The sequence below is a fragment of the Rattus rattus genome, chromosome 5, assembly GCF_011064425.1.
Source record: "Rattus rattus isolate New Zealand chromosome 5, Rrattus_CSIRO_v1, whole genome shotgun sequence".
Taxonomy (NCBI): Eukaryota; Metazoa; Chordata; class Mammalia; order Rodentia; family Muridae; genus Rattus; species Rattus rattus.
In genome coordinates, this window is record NC_046158.1 from 124263849 (window position 1) to 124284822 (window position 20974).

Consider the following 20974-nt stretch of genomic DNA (forward strand, 5'->3'; position numbering starts at 1 on the left):
CTTTCTTTCTTTTGGTCAGTTTAGATAAGCATTCATCTAGTTTATGTTTTGGAAGAACTAACTCTTAGCTTTATTGATTCTATTTTTTGGTTTTCATTTTACTAATTTTTATCCTGACCTTAATGATTTTCCCCCACCGACCTGTTTAGAGTTTGATTTGTTTTTCTTTCCCAGAGCTTTGGGTATCAATCCTTAAGTTATTTATTCCTTGCTTCTCAGCTTTAAGTGCAGGTGCTTAGAGGAATAAACACCCCTCTCAGGGCTGCCTTTACCCCACAGATTTTAGTGTGTTTTATTTTCATTTTCACTTGATTCTAGGAATGCTTTCTATTTCCTTCTTGGTTCCTTCAAGGACACACTCATTGATTAACAGTGTACTGTTTGATCTCCATGAGCCCGTGCTCTAGAGCCTTTCTTGTTATCGATGTTTAGCTTTACTTCAATGTGATCAGGTAGGATACCAAGGCTTTTTGAAGTTTTCAGATTTTAATTGTATTTTTTGAGTCTGGTTTGTTTTCTAATGTATGATCTATTTTAGAGAAAATTCCATGGGCTGCTAAGAAAAAAATGTGTGTTTTGCAGTGCTCGGGTAGCATATTTTATAGAAGATGGCTGTCCATTTGAGCTAAGATGCTGTTTAGTCAGTTTTTTAATAATTTATTTATTTTTACGTGCATTGGTGTTTTGACTGCATGCATGGTTATGTGAGGGTGTCAGATGCCCTGGAGTTACAGACAGTTGTGAGCTTCCATGTGGGTGCTAGCAATCAACCCAAGGTCCTCTGGAAGAGCAGCCAGTGCTCTTAACGGCTGAGCCATCTCTCCAGCCCCAAGCTTTTTTGCTGTTGTTGGGATGGACTGTAATTTGGTGAGAGTCGGCTATTGAACTCACCCATTGGTACCTTGTTTTTTTCCCGTTGGATTGTTCTAGTTCCCATATCTAATCTTCAAACTCACATTCTATTCTCTCCTTGGGCCACTGCATTGCTGAGACTTTCCACAGCGTTCTTTATTTCCAGAGTTTCAGGCTGGCTTCTCTTCAGTATTTCTACCTCTCTGCTGCATCCCTCGCTCACGTCCTCTATCATCTGCCTTGCATAGCTGTTTGGTTTAGCTGCTTAGCATGCTCATCATCGTTACTTTGAGTTTGCTGTCTGAAACCTCATTTCACTTACTCACTAGATGCTGTTACTGCAGCGTTAGTAATTTTTAGAGAGTTATGTTGTCTTGCCGTTTTGTCTTTCTTGTTATTGTATTGAGATTTATGCATTTGCTGTTATTTCTTTGCTTTTAAACAAAACAGCTATATTCTTTTGGTTGAAGTACTTGCAGTGTTCAGGCGGGACATGGTTGGACATGGCAGAGTTGAGTGAGTTTAGGAAATAGTTTCTCAGTCTAGGCGCTCAGGATGCCTGGTCCACACTCTGCATGGTTCCATAGTAGAGCAGTGTCTGTGAGAATGACCACAGCTGCTGGATATTACCACTGTGCTTCTTGTACTAGCCAGTTAGCCAGTAAGCGTTGGAGGATAAATGACCAAGGACAGTAAAGAGTACCCTGGGGTTTAGGGAAGTAGAGTGGATCAGGATGGGGTGAGCGTTAGACTGACTTTGAAATAAAAAAGAAATCAAGGGGCTGGAGAGATGGCTCAGTGGATAATAGCGCTGACTGCTCTTCCAAAGGTTTTGAGTTCAATTCCCAGCAACCACATGGTGGCTCACAACCATCTGATGCCCTCTTCTGGCTGGTGTGTCTGAAGACAGCAACAGTGTACTCATGTACATAAAATAAATAAATAAATTAAAAGCGAGTAAGTAGCTAAGAGAGGGTAATTGGAGTGCTATCGGAGCCCACAGGTTCTAGCGACCATTAGAGCTGTAGAAGGTAACAATTAAGGAGCGGAAGAATAAGGATGAGAGAGAGAAGAGGCAGGGATCAGAGGGAAGGGAGTCCATGAGGTGAGGGTGGAAGACACTAAGGCCTGACTGAGCAGTGATAGAGACAGGCGAAGCCATCACGAGCCGTAAGCGCAGGAGTGGAGACCAAATTCTAGAAAGTAAGGAGTAGAAGATGCTTATAGAGTGAGTTGCTGGCATAGCTGTGCTGAGCTGGTGAAATTCTCAGATCCCTCCGGCTATACGGCAGGGTGTACTGGATCGGGGAGGGATAAAGGGGAGTGGTGTTGTCTGTAGTTTGTGAGTTCCATGTGGTTATAGGGTATGTGTGTGCCGTGCATGTACACGGACGCTTGTGTGTTTGTATCTCAATTCCTGGGCCACACCCACTTTGGCCTCTTCTGAGCCTGAAGGTCCAGAGTGTGTGAGTACCTCCCTTGCAGCTTCTACTGGTTTCTTATGGGTTTGGTGGCTGTAATCTTAAGTTCACTGATGACGCTATGAATTAGAGGACTATCAAAAAGGAATCACAGAACAGCCCTTTTGAGCAGGGCCGGTATGACCAAGAAGGTGAGGAAGTGAGGCATAGCTCACTAACGTGCCCGTGCCACAGCCTCTGTGAGAGCTGGAGCCATCTGTGTGTCTGCCTTTGGAAATATGGCGCGTGTTAGGTAGGAGCCTCGTGATTCTTCAGTTAGCTCTTACTGCTCTCTTTCCCCACAGGGTTCGGAAGATTTTAAATCTGCGTGTGTTTGAGGACGAGAGTGGGAAGCACTGGTCCAAGAGCGTGATGGATAAGGAGTATGAGGTGCTGTGCGTCAGCCAGTTCACTCTCCAGTGTGTCCTCAAGGGAAACAAGCCCGACTTCCACCTGGCCATGCCCACGGAGCAGGCGGAGAGCTTCTACAACAGCTTCCTGGAGCAGCTTCGCAAGAGCTACAGACCAGAGCTCATCAGAGGTAGGCAGGGGTGGAGGCAGCTCAGTGGCAGGATACCTGATAAACTGTGGGAGGCCCAGGGCTCACACTGAAAAAAAGACGGGAGCAAGCGGGGTCCTGGGTTCAATGTTCCAGCACCAGACGGTACCCTATCTTCAATGAAAAGAAACAAGTGATATTAATTATAAAATGTTTTTAAAGGTTTGTTTTAAAATGATATGTGAATGTCTGTGGGTCTGTGTAGGTATGCGCATGTGTGCACAGTGTCAGAAGTGCATCAGATCCCTTGAAGCAGGAGTTACAGTTGCGAGTTGCCTAACATGGATGCTGGGAACTCCTCTCCTTTGCAAGAGCAGCACTGAGTTCTCTCTAGTCCTGTAGATATACTGTAGATATTTTTTTTATTTGGTTTAATATATGCAAAATATTATGATATCAGGAAGGTAATCAGTACAACATATTTTGCGGTAGGATCTATCTATCTATATACATACACATACATATATACATACGTACACACACATATTTAAATCTCCCTGTTTGAGGACACAAGTGAGAAATACTGGTCCAAGAGCATAACAGATAAGCAATACATGATGGAAAAGGTTCTGTGTGAGCCAGTTCACCCTCCAGTGTGACCTCAAAGGGAACATATATAGATTTTACATGTGTGTGCCTCCATGCACATGTGTGTAAAAAGGCCTTTTTTTTTTTTTTTAAATAATGTCAGAATGTCAGGATTCAGAGGCTGGAGAGATGGAGAGAGGTGGGTGAGAATGCCTGCCTGACACGAGAGCAGGAAGATCTGAGCTTTGGTCTCAGCATCCACATGAAAAGGTGAATATGGTCATAGTACAGTCAGTTTAGGGTCTTGATAGTGTGTTCATTTTCTCTGCCAGTAACAGATAGCAGCAGAGAAACCTTAAACGCCACGGACAGAATCAGCACTTGAAGAAAGCTATTGGGGGTGAGGAAACACTCACATTCAAAAAAAAAAAAGACCCTTTGCTTCGGGAAGCCAAAACGCCTGGGGTAGTGATGGTATTAAAGTCTCTGAGGAATTTCCTCTCCTAATTTAGGGTTGGTCAGTTGAAGAAAGCTAGGACACTTGATTGGCCCAGAACTGCTGCGTGTCATGTCCTGTGTGGGTCTTGAACTTGTCCCACCAGTCCATCAGTGAGGGCTGCTGCTGGTAGTCAGAGCCTTCAAGCCTTTGTTTTAGTAGACCAGGCTTTTATCTCAGATTTGAGGGTGAGGAAGAAGCTGGCCGTCTCTCCTGAGTGCTGAGCCTTCTCTCCAGCCCTAGACCTTTATTTCTTTATTAACATGTCTGTGGCTGTGCTTCTTTTTTTTTTTTTGGTTCTTTTTTTCGGAGCTGGGGACCGAACCCAGGGCCTTGCGCTTCCTAGGCAAGCGCTCTACCACTGAGCTAAATCCCCAACCCCGGCTGTGCTTCTTTTAATTCTCTTCCTTATAAATGTGTACGTTTGTCATGAAGAAACATATGTGGCATCTTTCTGCTATAAATTAAATACTAGGCTTTGCTTGGGTTTTGATAGAGGAGCATAGTTCTGCATCTTCTGGAAATGGCCTCATTTAGAACTCCGTTCGTGAGTCGGCTCATGGTAGACATCTCTCGGGATCTCTGACCTAGCTTTGCTGTAAGCATACTTCTTCATAGAGTGAGCGGTTAAGTCAGGTTCTCTGAGCAGTTGCTTCTTTGCAGAGCCAAGGATTGAGAACTGTCAGCGTCATTGTCCCTGTTGTTAGATGTTCATGCAGTCATTCCATTTCCAGGAGAACTCTGATGTATTTCAGGGGACACACTCAATGGGGGAGCAGAGACTCTACCTATGAAATGCTTGACTGAAGGCAGCACAGCTTTCATCCGAGTCCTTAGACAGGGGGGCTTCACATATTATTAGATGCTTTTAGTTTGGAAGTGGTTTGTATTTTATCCAGAACATTATATGAAGGGCCTGAAGTAGTGTGCTGTAAACACTATCATTCTATAATGAGTCAGAATTTAAATTCAGGGGATATGATCTGTTTAATTACTTTAATGAAACATGATGTGAATTTTTAACCAAAAACTGTAGAGTTTTCACTGAAAATTACCTCTGCAACTTTTGGACTTTTGGAAGGGCGATGGTTTTGTGACAGAGCTGCACTCTCTTCCGGCCTCAGCCCTTCTCCGGCGTTCGGGGAGCAGAGCACATGCACCGTGTTTTCCGTGCTTATTACCTCTGATTACTTTTTGAGAATTTGGCTTCCAGCTCATGGGAAGCCTTTGAGCTGAAGAGATGTGGGGATGCAGAGGAACTACTGAATAAACACTCTGTGTTAGCGCTTCTCAGGGCCACTTTAGAAACTTTAGAGTGGAAAGTATTGTAAAAATATAAAAAATAAAAAAAGTAAGGAAGTCTTTTATCCCCCACTAGGTCCAGCACCTCAGTGCCCCATGTTATCTGCTGGATATCTTTTTTTTTTTAATCTTTATTAACTTGAGTATTTCTTTTACATTTCTAATGTTATTCCCTTTCCCAGTTTCCAGGCCAACATCCCCCTAACCCCCCCCTTCCCCTTCTATATGGGTGTTCCCCTCCCCATCCTCCCCCCATTACCGCCCTCCCCCCAACACCAAGGGCGTCCCCCTTCCACTGGTCCTCTTACTAGGCTATTCATTGCTACCTATGAGGTTGGAGTCCAGGGTCAGTCCATGTATAGTCTTTAGGTAGTGGCTTAGTCCCTGGAAGCTCTGGTTGGTTGGCATTGTTGTTCATATGGGGTCTCGAGCCCCTTCAAGCTCTTCCAGTTCTTAATCTGATTCCTTCAACGGGGGTCCTATTCTCAGTTCAGTGGTTTGCTGCTGGCATTCACCTCTGTATTTGCTGTATTCTGGCTGTGTCTCTCAGGAGATCTACATCCGGTTCCTGTCAGCCTGCACTTCTTTGCTTCATCCATCTTATCTAGTTTGGTGGCTGTGTATATGTATGGGCCACATGTGGGGCAGGCTCTGAATGGGTGTTCCTTCTGCCTCTGTTCTAAACTTTGCCTCCCTATTCCCTGCCAAGGGTATTCTTGTTCCCCTTTAAAGATGGGTGAAGCATTTGCATTTTGGTCATCCCTCTTGAGTTTCATGTGTTCTGTGCATCTAGGGCAATTCAAACATTTGGGCTAATAGCCACTTATCAATGAGTGCATACCATGTATATTTTTCTGTGATTCGGTTATCTCACTCAGGATGATATTTTCCAGTTCCCTCCATTTGCCTATGAATTTCATAAAGTCATTGTTTTTGATAGCTGAGTAATATTCCATTGTGTAGATGTACCACATTTTCTGTATCCATTCCTCTGTTGAAGGGCATCTGGGTTCTTTCCAGCTTCTGGCTATTATAAATAAGGCTGCTATGAACATAGTGGAGCATGTGTCTTTGTTATATGTTGGGGCATCTTTTGGGTATATGCCCAAGAGAGGTATAGCTGGGTCCTCAGGTAGTTCAATGTCCAATTTTCTGAGGAACCTCCAGACTGATTTCCAGAATGGTTTTACCAGTCTGCAATCCCACCAACAATGGAGGAGTGTTCCTCTTTCTCCACATCCTCGCCAGCATTTGTTGTCACCTGAGTTTTTGATCTTAGCCATTCTCACTGGTGTGAGGTGAAATCTCAGGGTTGTTTTGACTTGCATTTTCCTTATGACTAAAGATGTTGAACATTTCTTTAGGTGTCTCTCAGCCATATGGCATTCCTCAGCTGTGAATTCTTTGTTTAGCTCTGAACTCCATTTTTTAATAGGGTTATTTGACTCCCCGTGTTCTAACTTCTTGAGTTCTTTGTATATTTTGGATATAAGCCCTCTATCTGTTGTAGGATTGGTAAAGATCTTTTCCCAATCTGTTGGTTGCCATTTTGTCCTAACCACAGTGTCCTTTGCCTTACAGAAGCTTTGCAGTTTTATGAGATCCCATTTGTCGATTCTTGATCTTAGAGCATAAGCCATTGGTGTTTTTTTTTTTTTCTTTTCTATTCTTTTTTTTTCGGAGCTGGGGACCGAACCCAGGGCCTTGCGCTTGCTAGGCAAGTGCTCTACCACTGAGCCAAATCCCCAACCCCGCCATTGGTGTTTTGTTCAGGAAATTTTCTGCAGTGCCCATGTGTTCGAGATGCTTCCCCACTTTTTCTTCTATCAGTTTGAGCGTATCTGGTTTGATGTGGAGGTCCTTGATCCACTTAGACTTAAGCTTTGTACAAGGTGATAAGCATGGATCGATCTGCATTCTTCTACATGCTGACCTCCAGTTAAACTAGCACCATTTGCTGAAAATGCTATTTTTTTCCATTGAATGGTTTTGGCTCCTTTGTCAAAAATCAAGTGACCGTAGGTGTGTGGGTTCATTTCTGGGTCTTCAATTCTATTCCGCTGGTCTATCTGTCTGTCTTTGTACCAGTACCATTCAGTTTTTATCACTATTGCTCTGTAATACTGCTTGAGTTCAGGGATAGTGATTCCCTCTGAAGTCCTTTTATTGTTGAGGATAGTTTTAGCTATCCTGAGTTTTTTGTTATTCCAGATGAATTTGCAAATTGTTTTGTCTAACTCTATGAGGAATTGGATTGGTATTTTGATGGGGATTGCATTGAATCTGTAGATCGCTTTTGGCACACCACAACAGGAAAGTAGTTCATCTAGCTTCAACATTTCTTTAGCTTCTCCTTTTATGGTTGAATATTATTTATTCCCAACCAGTGTCCATTGAATCCCATACATTTTCTTGACAGTTGGTAGCCCTTCCCACTCAGACCAGATTCAGTCTGTTGTCTTACTTCCCATTGTTTGTGACCTTTTGGTCACGTGACCTCAAGCTCTTTTCCTAGATCTAAATAGAACAGGACCCCCCACCCCCATGCTGGCAAGCTAGTTACATTACTACTTTACTATTGTCAGTACATAGCATGGCAAAACACATCTCTTATTAGGGGCTTCGGATCTTCTAGGGCCCTGTGCGGAATAAGCACTTCCCATTGATTATCTGCTTGTATTTCCTCAATGACTGTATCAGATAGGCAAGACATTACCTTCACTTTACAGATGAGGAAGCAGAGGTATAGCAGGGTGACCCAGGGTAGCCTGGGATCAAGTGAGCCTCCATCCCTAGAGGCTGATGTCACCGATGTGGTCAGTTCACTGTGAAGTGCACACCTGGCCTCTCTGGCCCCCTCTCCTATCCTTCTGCCTTCATCAGGTCCATGGGGACCTTCCTGCCCTCTGTGCTGTGCTCAGGGAATTCAGCGAAGGGTTTGAACCCCATGAAGGGTTTGTAAGAGAGCAATGTGCCTGGTTTGTCCTAACTGACAGTGGCGTTTACCCAGGGTTTTAAGTTGTTCTGCTGCTTCCACTCAGATGGCTGTGGTGATTTCTCTATCAGTGAGGTGCTGTCTAGTGGGCCTGCTACTGGGCTAGCTGCAGAGCACAGCAGGAAGGAGACTGGTGTCTAAAGCAGCTTACAGCCTGTGTAGAAGAGAGACGCTGGGTGAGGGGGGCTAGTCCTACCTGTTCTAGAAGCCTCATGTTCTGCGGAGCTTGTGGGAAAGTGGAATAAGAAGCAAACCCCTGAGGACCCCATGACTCCTCTGGCATACAGGATTATTTCCTTGTCATTTTCAGAAAATACTCTGGGAACTTCTGTCAGAGCTGAGGGCTTTTCTCTTTTCTGTTGCAAATGCTATTTTATTCTTGCTGTGTTGTCCTCCTTGTCTAAGAAACTCATCTGCGCTGATGTAGCTGGTGTGGTAAACGTGTGTGTGTGTGTGTGTGTGTGTGTGTGTGTGTAAGTGCATTGTGTTTGTACTTATTTATAGATGTGGTTTTGCAATGTAGCTTAGGCTGGCCTTGAACTAATGATTTTACAGTCTCAGCCTCCCTTTCCCAAGTTCTTGGATTTTAGGTGCGTGCCTCCACATCTGGCTTCTGTACTCTCTTTTATTTATCATTAAGTGTGAGGAAATTCTCATTCCAGAAACTATTGTCATGAGAGCCTCCTGTAACAACCAGTGCTCATGCCTTAAACATGCGTAGGTGTTAAGGAGGTCTGGCTATGTTCTTGTGCTTGATTCTTTTTTTTTTTTTAAAGATTTATTCATTTATTATACATAAGTCCACTGTAGCTGTCTTCAGACACACCAGAAGAGGGCATTGGATCTCTTTACAGATGGTTGTGAGCCACCATGTGGTTGCTGGGAATTGAACTCCGGACCTCTGGAAGAGTAGTCGGGTGCTCTTAACCGCTGAGCCATCTCTCCAGCCCCTTGTGCTTGATTCTTGGTCATCTGTGTTTAGCTCATTTGTTAGACCTTCTTGACTCAGTGTGCTACATTACATGTTTGTACATGGGCAGTCTGGGCTACTCATGGCTCACCATGTGCATAAATTGTCTCTTGTCAAAACAGGGTGGGTCTCTTCATGAGCTGCAGTGATCCAGGGCACTGGACAGGTCAGCCTCAGAGCAGACTTCAGGTTTGTCCAGGGCTTGCCAGGTCCTGCATTCCTGGATTTACTGGGCTAAGGGGGATGGTTGGTAACTCCTGTGGCAGGAAACTGTGTGGTGGACCCCAAGCCTGATACCCTTAGGGCAGCATGTATGAATGCACTCCTCTGCATTGGAGCTGAGGTAGGGGTTAGGAATGAGAATCAGAGCAGGAGGGGTGGTGGTGTACCTCTGCTGGAGGAGCCACAGAGCTCATGTTCATGTCTCTAGGAATGGTACAGGCCGGTCATGCTGGCACATGTGTGACTGACCTAAGGAGTCCAAGAGGTTCAGGGACAGCTGTAGAGTGGAAGTCTCAGAAGCAGGTACTCAGTGGACTTGGGGTTCTAATGTGTGCAGACTTCCTTCAGACCAAGGATTCTGTGAACAGGTGCCCTAAGGCAGGAAGTAGACATGCCAGGCCTGGAAAGCAGTACAGTCTCACTTCTGCCATGGATAGTTGGTCCTGGCAGTCTCCCAGCCCACTGGGGAGGGGCATCCAGGGTAAAGCTAGACCTTACTGCAGGAAGTAATGCCAACATGTTTAGGGTTACCTCTTTCCTTTCATAACCCATGACCCTGGTGCTTTATCACTGCTCGCCTCTTCTTTGGATGACTGCTTAGGGGAGAATCATATTATACAGATTTGACGATCTTTCTTCTGTTTTTAGAATGAGCTAGCACTGATGGTATTCCTGAGGCTGCAGGCCAGTGGTTCTCAATGGTGACTTCTTTGGGGGATGAACGAACCTTTCACAGGATTCACTGAAGACCATCAGAAAACATACATTCTATATTATGATTCATAACAGTAGCAAAATTACAGTTATGAAATAGCAATAAAGATAATTTTGTGGTTGGGAGTCACCACAACATGAAGAACTGTATTAAGCCTTAGGAAGGTTGAGAACTACTGCTCCAGACTGACAAGAGTAGCTCTTGGAACCAGAGACAGTGGCGGCTTCTGCCGTCAGCCAGGGACCTCTAGCTTGGGATGAGTGTTGAAAGCACATTTGGTAGGTGGCATGAAACACTTGCAAAGCCGAGAGTGCTAAACAGACTTTGCTTTTATAATCATGGAAAAATAAATGTTATACCAACCTGAAGTGGTTGAAAAGAAAAACCCACTCTGTCAAGCTTCTAGTCGCAGCACTGCGTTGTATATAACAGGACCTAAGAAGGCTCACAGGCAAACCAGGAACTACTCTCGTAGTAAGAACTCCCTATGCATCCTCTGTAGGGTCTCATCTGTCGTGGGCAAAGAGCTAGAGAAATGTGGGCAAGCCCCAAGGCAGCAGCAACTTAGGGCTGCAGCTCTGTGCCTGGCGTGGGACATTCGTTACGTTCAGGCCTCCTGCAGCTGCATGAGACAAGGAGACGGTGCTGAGGACCGTATCTGGCTTTTGCTTTGTGGTTTAATTGCTGATGCCTATGGATTCACTTAATTTCCTACCCTTTTTACTACTTAAATCATTTTAGCAGCATGAGTGAACTTTCAGTAGATGCTGACTTTGGCAAGGACGGTGAGGTGAAGTCATTGTTCTTAACACAGATTTAGGAAATTACAGTGTGGGTCTGGCCTTTACTCTTCAGGTGTCTGCACAAAACAAGACCAAGTTCTCAGCACAAAGGAGATGTATTTGCCTCAGAAGGACAAAGGACAGGGAATAGAGGATGAGGGAGAAGAGAAGAAGGAACAAGGGAGAGGGAGAAGGGATATTTGCTCAGGGGGAAAAATGGCTGCCTCTGGATAGGAAGGAGATAGATGTGGTTCATAGCAAATGATGGTTTTAAAGGAAAAGGGGGAGCCAAGCAGTGGTGAGACAACTTTAATCCTAGTAGTCATTCTTTGAGTTCAAGGCCAGCCTGCTCTGCAGAGCTAGTTCCAAAACCAATCAGCCACCTAGTTAGCCAGCCTGCCAGATAGCTGGCCGGCTAACCAACCAACCAGCCAACCAACCAACCAGCCAACCAGTCAACCAACCAACCAACCAGCCAACCAGCCAGCCAACCAACCAACCAACCAGCCAACCAGCCAGCCAACCAACCAACCAACCAGCCAACCAAGCCAGCCAGCCAGCCAGCCAACCAACCAACCAACCAACCAGCCAGCCAGCCAGCCAGCCAGCCAGCCAGCCAGCCAGCCAGCCAGCCAGCCAGCCAGCCAGCCAGCCAGCCAGCCAGCCAGCCAGCCAGCCAGCCAGCCAGCCAGCCAGCCAGCCAGCCAGCCAGCCAGCCAGCCAGCCAGCCAGCCAGCCAGCCAGCCAACCAACCAACCAACCAACCAGCCAGCCAGCCAGTCAACCAGCCAGCTGGTGGCTAACCAACCAGCCAACCAAACAACCAAAAAAAACCCCAACAAAACAAAACAAAACTCACAAAAACAAAAGAGAAAAAGGGGGAAAGCCCACGTTAGGATGAGTTGGTTAATGTCAATTCGGCATGTTAATTAGGTGAGCCAAAAGGGGGATTTCGATTGCTGGATTTCAATACTTTGATAGCTGGACCTTTATAGTCAGCCTCAGGAGGAGAAAGTGGTCAAATAAGGGAGTGGACCCTAGTGAGTAGCTTTAGGAATGTAATCTAATGGTTTAGTAAGGTAGAAGGAATGGGGGAGAAGGCTAAAGACAAACTTGTCAGCGTCATGTTTGCCCTGCATGGGCCTGCTAGAACCCTTCAATGCCTTCGAAGAGAATTCTGGAACTTAAACCCCACCACTCTGTCTGTCTGTCTGCCTGCCTGCCTGCCTGCCTGCCCGCCTGCCTGTCTGTCTTAAAGAATATTTTAGTTTTATTTATGTGTGTGTGTGAGCGTGTGTGTGTGTGTGTGTGTGTGTGTGTGTGTGTATTCATGATTTTTATGTATGACTTCCTTTGGAAGCCAAGAGAGGTGTTGGAGCCCCTGGAACTGGGGTTACAGGTGATTTGGTATTGGAAACCAAACTTAGGTCCTCTGGAAAAAAAAACAAAACAGGAAGTGCTACCATCTCTCCCTGCCCCTTCCCATTGCTTCCTATTTCCCATGGGGATAAACAGCTTTATTCTTGAATATGCTTCCTATCATGATGCTTTGTCTTGCCATGGGCTCAAAGTGATAGGAATTAGAGACCATGGACAGGGAAACCTGAACCCATGGCGCAAGACAAACCATGTTCCTATAAGGTGAATATCTCAGGTGTTTTATTAGAGTAACAGATGCCTGATGAACACATCGTCTCCCTTGGCTTCCCTACCTGCCCTTATTTTCCTTCACCCTTTCTTTTTTGTAAAGTCTCATATCCTGAGCTCCCTCCACACTTCCGATCATGAATTGATGGCCCAGCTCTTTCTTCTGTCTCAACAGTTTATGATGGCAGTTCAGTTTGAAATAAGGACAGAAGTTTAAATGACAAAGCAGACATAGATGGGAAGAAATCTTGTTATCATTGCACTCACTGGCCAAGTCATACATGCACTTGGGCTGAGAAAGAAGTCCTGCTTGCTCAGCAGGAGTCATTAGAAGCATTCAAACCAGCGACCCAGGGCCTGGGAATACAGACACATTGATGCTTCACACCTGTGCTTTACTGAGGACATGAATAGTGCACATGTCTTTTTATCGTTCTTCCCTTTGCTGTGCCCGGGGAATCCTTCTGGTTTATGGGTCCCTTCACACATCCTCTGGGTTCAACCGCACATCATTGTTTCTATTCAGTAGGCACACACACAACCTACTGAGTCCGTTTAGTGTTGCTTGTGTGTACATGTGTCTGGGGCTGACCGCTGGAGACTGTCTCTGAGCTAGACAGACTCCTGTCCTCTCAGTAGCCAGTAGATTGTGTCTAGGAGTGGGGCCATGTGGAATTTTCCCGTCCACATCAGCATGTCCACTGGTGTTGTCATTGCTCACATCCTGTTTAGGTGGCCACAGTGTTGAGACTTCATGTCTAGAAGATTCCGTCTCAGAGCAGGCGTCCTGGTGCTCTGGTTCTTAGACTCTTCTGTAATTTTCCTGAGGCTGAGGTATAGGGCTGCATTATACATACGTTACTTGGGAGTGGGCACCCCACAGTCAACTATTTTCTACATGTTGACACACTGTGGCTGTCTCTAGTGGTCTTCATCTACTGCAAGAAGAACAGCTTTACTTTAAACTAACATAGGGCTTTTTGTCTTGGTTGTTGGCTTGGGCATTCATTTCTGGACTCTCAGTTTTATTCACTGATGTGTCTTTAAGACACTCTACACCACATTTTCTTTTGAAGAATATAAACATTTGTCTTATGTGCATTGGTGCTTGCCTGCACTTACGTCTGTGTGTGGGGGTTGGATGCTCTGGAACTGGAGTTATAGACGGTTGTGAGCTGCCATGTGGGTGTGGTTGGACATCTTTTCAGATTAATTTTAGTATTCTTTTTTTTCATTTCTAGAGAACTACCTCTTAGTTGACCTAGTTCATCTTTATTTCATTGTTTTCCTTTAATCTTCAGTCTTTTCATTTCTTCTTTACTTTTTGTTGTGTGGTCTATTGTCTATTTTCTTGCTTCCTTATTTCATTTAGTTTTTTTTCCTTTTTAGTTTTCCTAAATAACAAATTTATAGTCTAAAAATGTCAGAATTTTGCATGGCTCCTTTTTGGCCACATCTGATCCCTTAGGAAAATTTCCTAGCCACTGTGCTGACATTTGCATGAAACCGAATGCCACTTCTTGTATCAGCTACTCTGTGTCCCAGACATCAGAGTCTATCATCTTAACGTGGTAATCGTGACCACTCCCTCTTGCCTGCAGCTGGGTCTCCTTCAGGCCGTATTCACAGCAGTTTTAGCCTTTTCCTGTAGACGTTTAGGTCGGGGAACACTTGTAGGGATTGTGCACTTCTCAGCCGTGGTTTGTGTGTGTGTGTGTGTGTGTCTGTCTGTCTGTCTGTCTGTCTGTCTGTCTGTCTATGATATTGGGGTGTGTGTGTCTGGGTGTGTGTGTGTGTGTGTGGGTGTGTGTGTGTGTTTGCATTTGTGTGTATCTCTGTGTGTTTGTGTGTCTGTGTGTGTGTGTGTGTATGTCTGTGTGTGTGTGTGTGTCTCTGTGTGTGATGTGTGTGTGTGTGTCTGTGTGTGTGTGGTGTGTGTGTGTGGTGTATGTGGTGTGAGTGTCTGTGTGTGTGTGGTGTGTGGTGTGTGTATGTGTGTGTTGTGTATGTGTTGTGTATGTGTGTGTGTCTGTGTCTGTGTCTCTGTGTGTGTGGTGTGTGGTGTGTATGGTGTGTGTGGTGTGTGTGGTGTGTGTGTGGGGTGTGTGTGTGGGGTGTGTGTGTGTGTGTGTGTGTGTGTGTGTGTGTGTGTCTGTATGTCTGTGTGTGTGTATGTCTGTGTGTGTGTGGTGTGTGTGTGTGTATGGTGTGTGTGTGTGTCTGTGTCTGTGTGTGTGTGTCTGTGTGTGTGTGTGTGTGTGTGTGTGTGTGTGTGTGTGTGTCTGTGTGTGTGTGTGTGTGTGTGTGTGTGTGTGTGTGTCTGTGTGTGTGTGTGTGTGTGTGTGTGTGTGTGTGTGTGTGTGTGTGTGTGTGTGTGTGTGTGTGTGTGTGTGTGTGTGTGTGTGTGTGTGTGTGTGTGTGTGTGTGTGTGTGGGTGTGTGTGTGTGTGTGTGTGTGTGTGTGTGTGTGTGTGCGTGTGTGTGTGTGGGGGTGTGTGTGTGTGTGTGTGTGGTGTGTGTTTGTGTGAGTGTCTGTGTATGTATGTGTGTGTGGTGTGTGTGTGTGTATGGTGTGTGTGTGTGTCTGTGTGTGTGTGTCTGTGTGTGTGTGTGTGTGTCTGTGTGTGTGTGTGTGTGTCTGTGTGCCTGTGTTCATATGCACAGGTTAGGGGAGGAGAAAGCATTATCCCTTCCTGAGGACTATTGTTCTCTTCTGGAGGGGCAGGAACTGATGTTCTGAGCAGAGATGCTCTCTGCCCATGGGGCTCCCTGTTTGGGAACTGGTCATAGCTCAAGTCCTTTTCTCTCTCTTTTTTTTTTTTCGGAGCTGGGGACCGAACCCAGGGCCTTGCACGTGCTAGGCAAGCGCTCTACCACTGAGCTAAATCCCCAACCCCAGCTCAAGTCCTTTTGATTCACCTCTGAGCCTCTGAGGTTCTTCCTGTGGAGCATCCTTTGTACCCTAAAGTTCTGACCTGGATGAGAACCTTGCTGTGAAGCCCCTCTGAGGCCGACGTGTTCTCAGGGGGAAAGGTATCTCTGTTTCCTATATTGCAGCCAACCGTCCTTACCAGTCCAGCAGGAGTTCTGCTATGAGGTTAAAGGACTGTCCGACTAGAGTCACATCTATTATGTATTCAAGATACAAGAGGAGATCAACTGTACTGTCAGCAATATTGACACGCACAGAATCTGCATGTAACTCTCTACCTTTCTCAAAGACCCAGAAGGGACAAAGATTAAAAATACATCATATTCAGGTTTAAAGAAATAGAAGTCTAAGCTCAGAAGACTCTGGCTGGTTTCCTAGCCAGTTGCTCTCAGCACAGGGGTGTCCTTGGCCAGTCTGATATGGGTTCACTTAGCAGCCATGTCCAACATACTTGCATACCTGTGTTACAAGTTGTCCTTGTAGGTCCGTCAGGGCCTCAAACATTGCAGGCTTCTCACATAGGCTCTTGTGTACCTCCTTCTGGAGATGAGGTGGACTTTTACTTTCCAGAAGGTTATCTAGGCAGACTGTTGTTAGGTACTGCAGAACACAAAGATGTCTGAGCAAAGCCCCATCATCAGAGACATTGGCTAGAATCTCCATGTTAGATGAGATGAACTTCCTTACTTGCTATGAATCCATAATCCTAGCACCTAAGCTCAGTTAGAATATCTGCCTGCTGTGGTGAATTTTGGTCCTACATATTTACCAGCCAAACGGTTGTTTTCTGTAGAGCCATGTTTTTGGCTGTATGGTTTGTGTTTGATGGTGGCCCCTTCCTATAAGTAGACAGTTTTGATCTTGGGCCACAGGTATATCCCATTCTCTAGTAAACCTTGCTATGAAGACCTGGGCCTGGGTTACCTCAGGGTACAGAAGTAGCGCAGCCAAGCAGAACACTTTCAGAAGGGGAACTGGGTCTGGGAGAATCTCCATGGATAGGGTTTGCCTGTCTTGATCCCTTCCTGGCTTCCAGTATAGAAGAGTTCTATACTCAGGCCTGACTGTTTATACTCTGAAAAGCTCAGTTACCCATACTATCCCCATGTGCTGACAAGCAGCTGTCTTCCCAGGAAAATCTGAGGAAGTATCTGTCCTGGAGATTCTGGTTTCTGCTAAAGCCTCCTAGAGTCTCCCTTGCCACTGGCAGGCAATTTGCCTGGAGCCAGGCACCCACTGCTGTGTTGCAGTCATTGACCCAGTGTGGTGCATTGGTAGGCCATGTCCTTGGAGGAGGTGGGGATGCCGAGAAACACTGCTGTCTCCATGGAAGCAGGCTCTGCACATGAGGCTAGAGCTGCTGCAGATGCCAGCAGCTGCCAGTGCCACCCACGAGCATGGCCTAAACAGTCAAGATTCAGATCAAAGCCCTGCCGCTTGGACATGGCCATAGCTTTCTAAGGCCTGGAGCCTGTGCACCAGGGGTGGAGTCTCTAGTAGCCACTCCCCCTCCCTGCCCAGGCTCTGAACAGGTCAACAGTTCAGCACAAAGGAGTCTTGGTCACAGCGAGAACACTGCCTGGGTGGAAGGGAACTGCCTGTAGGAGATGGGCTTGGTTCAAGCCAGCCCAAGGCTCTTGTCTAGTGCCATGTCCCCTAACAGTTTTCAGAGTAGGCCACATCCCAGTGGATCAAGGCTGTGCTTTGCACAGTAGAGCTTTCATTTAACCAGGCCAAGAAACAACAGCACTTGTCTCTTGGTTACTCTATTTTTCCTTCAGTAATTGTTGTTGTTGTTGTTGTGTTTCCTGGTCAATTGTCTGGGCTGTCCCTCAGATTGACCATATACTATGATGGCCAGTGATAGGCATGTTAATAGCAGGGACCAAGGCTTTTTACACTTTCATTGCATTAAGTGGTAACTGGCCCTATCGGCGGTGAGGGCCTTCTTGGTGTGTGATAAAGAGTCAGCTGAGCATTGGAGAGGCATGGACACCAGCCTCACAGATCAGTAGTGAGTCCTGATGTGTGGTTCACCCTCCAGCATGGTTAGGAGGGGACCATGAACAGCTGCTGACAGAGGCCAGTGTGTAGATGCTGGGCCCCCGCTGGCGTTTTCGTGTCTGAAACATGTGGCACAAACATGTTGGACACGTGCTTGTCTTGCAGCCCTGGGTGGAACCCTGAGACTTACATTTAAGAACAACTTGATTATATCACCACATGAAACCAGATGTAATTTTGTAGATATGTTCTTGTCTTTTATTTTTAAAAGTGTATTTATTTTCCATGGCCAGTATAATTTTTCTTGGGGACTTCACCCTTTGATCTGGACTGGAAAAAAAATGTTACCATTTTAAGACCTCTTAAAACCTGTCTTTGGATTTATTGTGTGTACAAATGGAAATTCAGATAATAGTTCTGTTCCCAACTGAAGAAAAACAGGAAAAGAAAAATAATTTCTCACTACTTGGAATGAGAACCACGGCGAAGCATGTGCCATATATCCTGCCAACAGAAATTCAAGGTCGAAAATAATTTTCTTCCTCCTGAGTCTGCCTGCAGCTTCCCTGAGGAGCGTAGATGGTGAAATTTGCTACTAATTGTAGCCATAATTTTAGCGTGCAATTAAACACATGATTTCCTTCCCAGCTGATGTCTTTTTAGCGAGTATGACACAGGTAAAGCAAAGGCTCTGCTGATTTGAACGGCCACTTTAGTCACGGAGATCACAGAGAGCCTCCATTATCTGGGCACACTCGGGTCCCCGCGGGAACCAGACTAACTTGCCTATAAAGATGGCGGACAGCTTGGGTGCTTTTAACACCATGTCTGGTGTTACTGTCTGGTCATTGAAGAAAACCAGTGCTGGTGCATGTCTGTCTGTCTGTCTGTCTTTTTAAATCCTCATGAAATTAAGGAGGAAGTAAACTGAGTGGGAAGAATCAGAGGGGGAAACGGATGTGGTGGAAGCCATAGCTCCTGGAGAAAGATTCTGACTGGAGTCGTAAGTCTGCCTTAAGTCCAGCAGGCCAACAGATGGGGATTGATTAGAAGAGCCTTTACTGGACACGGGGCCAAAGTGGCATCCCTCAGGGGCTGTGCTAGTGCGCCTTTCTGCCACTCACACAGCATTCTATTCATGCTGGGTGTTACCAGGGCTTTCTGGCCAGTTCTCTTGTTCAGCCTGTAACGTCTGTCCCCCTCCTCAATCCTTCACCCATTTGTCCTGTGTTGGCTGTCCCGTGTTGGCTGTCCCGTGTTGGCTGTCCCGTGTTGGCTGTCCTGTGTTGGCTGTCCTGTGTTGGCTGTCCTGTGTTGGCTGTCCTGTGTTGGCTGTCCTGTGTTGGCTGTCCTGTGTTATTGTCGTTACTACTACTTTTGCTACATTGCCATCCATGTAGTCTTTGGACAGGTAAACTCAGGGTCTCCAACTCTTGAATTTGTTTGAATTGTTCTTTCAGATGGCAAGTTTGGTGCCTACATGCAGGTGCACATTCAGAACGATGGGCCTGTGACTATAGAACTGGAGTCCCCTGCTCCTGGAGCTGCTAGCTCTGATCCAAAGCAGGTAAGCCTGGAGCCTGGAGCCTGCATCAGTCTCGAGGGTGTAAGTAATGTGCCTTGGCCTAATCCTAGTCTCTGGAGTAGTCGTCATCTTGAGGTGGAGGAAACCCTTCATGGCTACAGCCTCACGTTTATTTTACTTTCTCTCTTCTCAAGTATACATGTTTACACTGTCACTCCGGAGCTTGTCTCAAGTTTGACCAGGCTGAGACAGTGTTGTTAGAAGGGTCCAGTTCTTCCTATGGGCTGTTCTGGGACTGTCATGGCCCACAATTGCCACTGGATGGCAGCAGAGCAGCGGCCCTGGCCAGTGTACCCAGTGAAAGTGGTTACCTGGATTGGGTTTTATCCAAGGTGTGGGTGGTGGATGCGCAGCTCAAGATTCTTTATAAGTCTTCATTTTTCTAAAGCAACATCTGACCTGGTTTTACTGCCAACTCTATAAGTGCTCAGGAAGAAAGTAATTAAAATAGAGAAAGGAGATGTGTAATAGTCTTGCAAACGTATGCTGTCCCATTGTGTTTAGCATTTATAAAAGCTTTAATTAATCCATTGGATAGAGACAGAGGCATGGCAGGCTGTGGAACTAGGTTTATTCCTGCTTCTCCTTCCTAGCATCTTTCCCTTCCTAGATGCTGCAAAGGGGAATGGTGATCTCACGTGGGGATGCAGCATAGAAACGAGGCTGAGTGAGTGGTGTGAAACAGTGGTTTTCTTCTGTCATTGACACTTTGCATTGACTGAGAAGTAGGACCATGGTGCCATGGCATTAAGCTTCCAAAGTGGAACTGAGGGTGTTGCTATTACTGACACATTCCATCCATGCATCCATGCACCCATCCATCTATCCATCCATCCATCTATCCATCCATCTTATGAGTACATGTATGTACATCTGTACACCAGAAGAGGGCTTCAGATCCTACTATAGATGGCCATATGTGGTTGCTGGGAATTGAACTCAGGACTTTTGGAAGATCAGGCAGTGCTCCAACCGCCTGAGCCTCCTCTCCAGCCCCTACTAATAACATTTTAAAACTCACAGACAAAAAATCTACAGGAAAATGCAAGCCTTGAGATAATTTGAGCCTTACAGGAGAGCTCAACGGACCCTCTTAGTCTTTCCCTGGTTTGTCTAGTTTGACGTCTTACTTAGAGTGATCACGTACTGAAGTTAACCCTGATACAATACTTTAGCTTTATTACAAGCCTTTTCTGAACTCACTGGTCCTCCCTCCATCCTTCTTTCCTCCCTCTTCCCTCTCTCTTCCCTTCCTTTCCCTCCTCCCTCCCTCACTCTTACCTCTCTCCCCTTCCCTCCCTCCCATTTTCCTTTCCTTCCTTTTTCTGACACAAGGTATCTCTGTAGTCCAGGCTGGTCTTGAACTCTGTCGGTCTCTTTCCCCAGGCTTCTAAATGCCAGGATTACAGGTATGAGCCGCCAATGCCCAGTTTCTGTGGCTGCTGCCTCTGCTGCTTGTTTAGATCTTATAGGAAAGCGCCACAGCGTGTAGTGTCACTAGTTTTTGTTTTAGCTGTGCAGTATTCCAAATTCCATTTAATTACAGTTGTCCTTCCTCCTTCATTTTGTCCGGCCTGAGCCGGTTTCTCATTCTTTCCTGTGTTCACGGCCTTGACACTTCCCCGTGTTCTGCAGTGCTGTTTAGTGGACCTTTTTTCAGTTTCACTTTTGTGGTTAGAGAAGGCACTGTGGTGTGGGAGCAACAGCCGCTTGTTCTAAAGCAGTCTCGTCCTCTCCTTAGTGCATCATCAGGCGTATGAGACGCTGATTTGTCTCACCCCGTGATGCTCACCTTGCCGCCTGGTTAAGGTGGAGTCTACCAGATTTCTTCATCTTTTGCAAGCTCCTCTCCCCTCTCCCCCCACCTGTCTTTCTTCTGGTCATAGCAGACAGTTCTCTCTTCTCTGCAGAGAAAGAGGTCAGCAG

The 20974-nt window shown here is 46.0% G+C and overlaps 1 protein-coding gene across 1 annotated transcript in view; it reads left to right on the forward strand.

The window, feature by feature from the left end:
* The window catches only part of Dtd1 (D-aminoacyl-tRNA deacylase 1), a 35192-nt gene extending 15928 nt beyond the window's left edge, over positions 1–19264 (forward strand). The window contains exons 3-4 of the mRNA XM_032904337.1: positions 2618–2853; positions 18924–19264. Coding sequence (XP_032760228.1) covers positions 2618–2853; positions 18924–19249 — 562 coding nt within the window. The 3' untranslated portion in view covers positions 19250–19264. The remainder of the gene's footprint in view (positions 1–2617; positions 2854–18923) is intronic.
* Positions 19265–20974: the final 1710 nt, after the last annotated feature.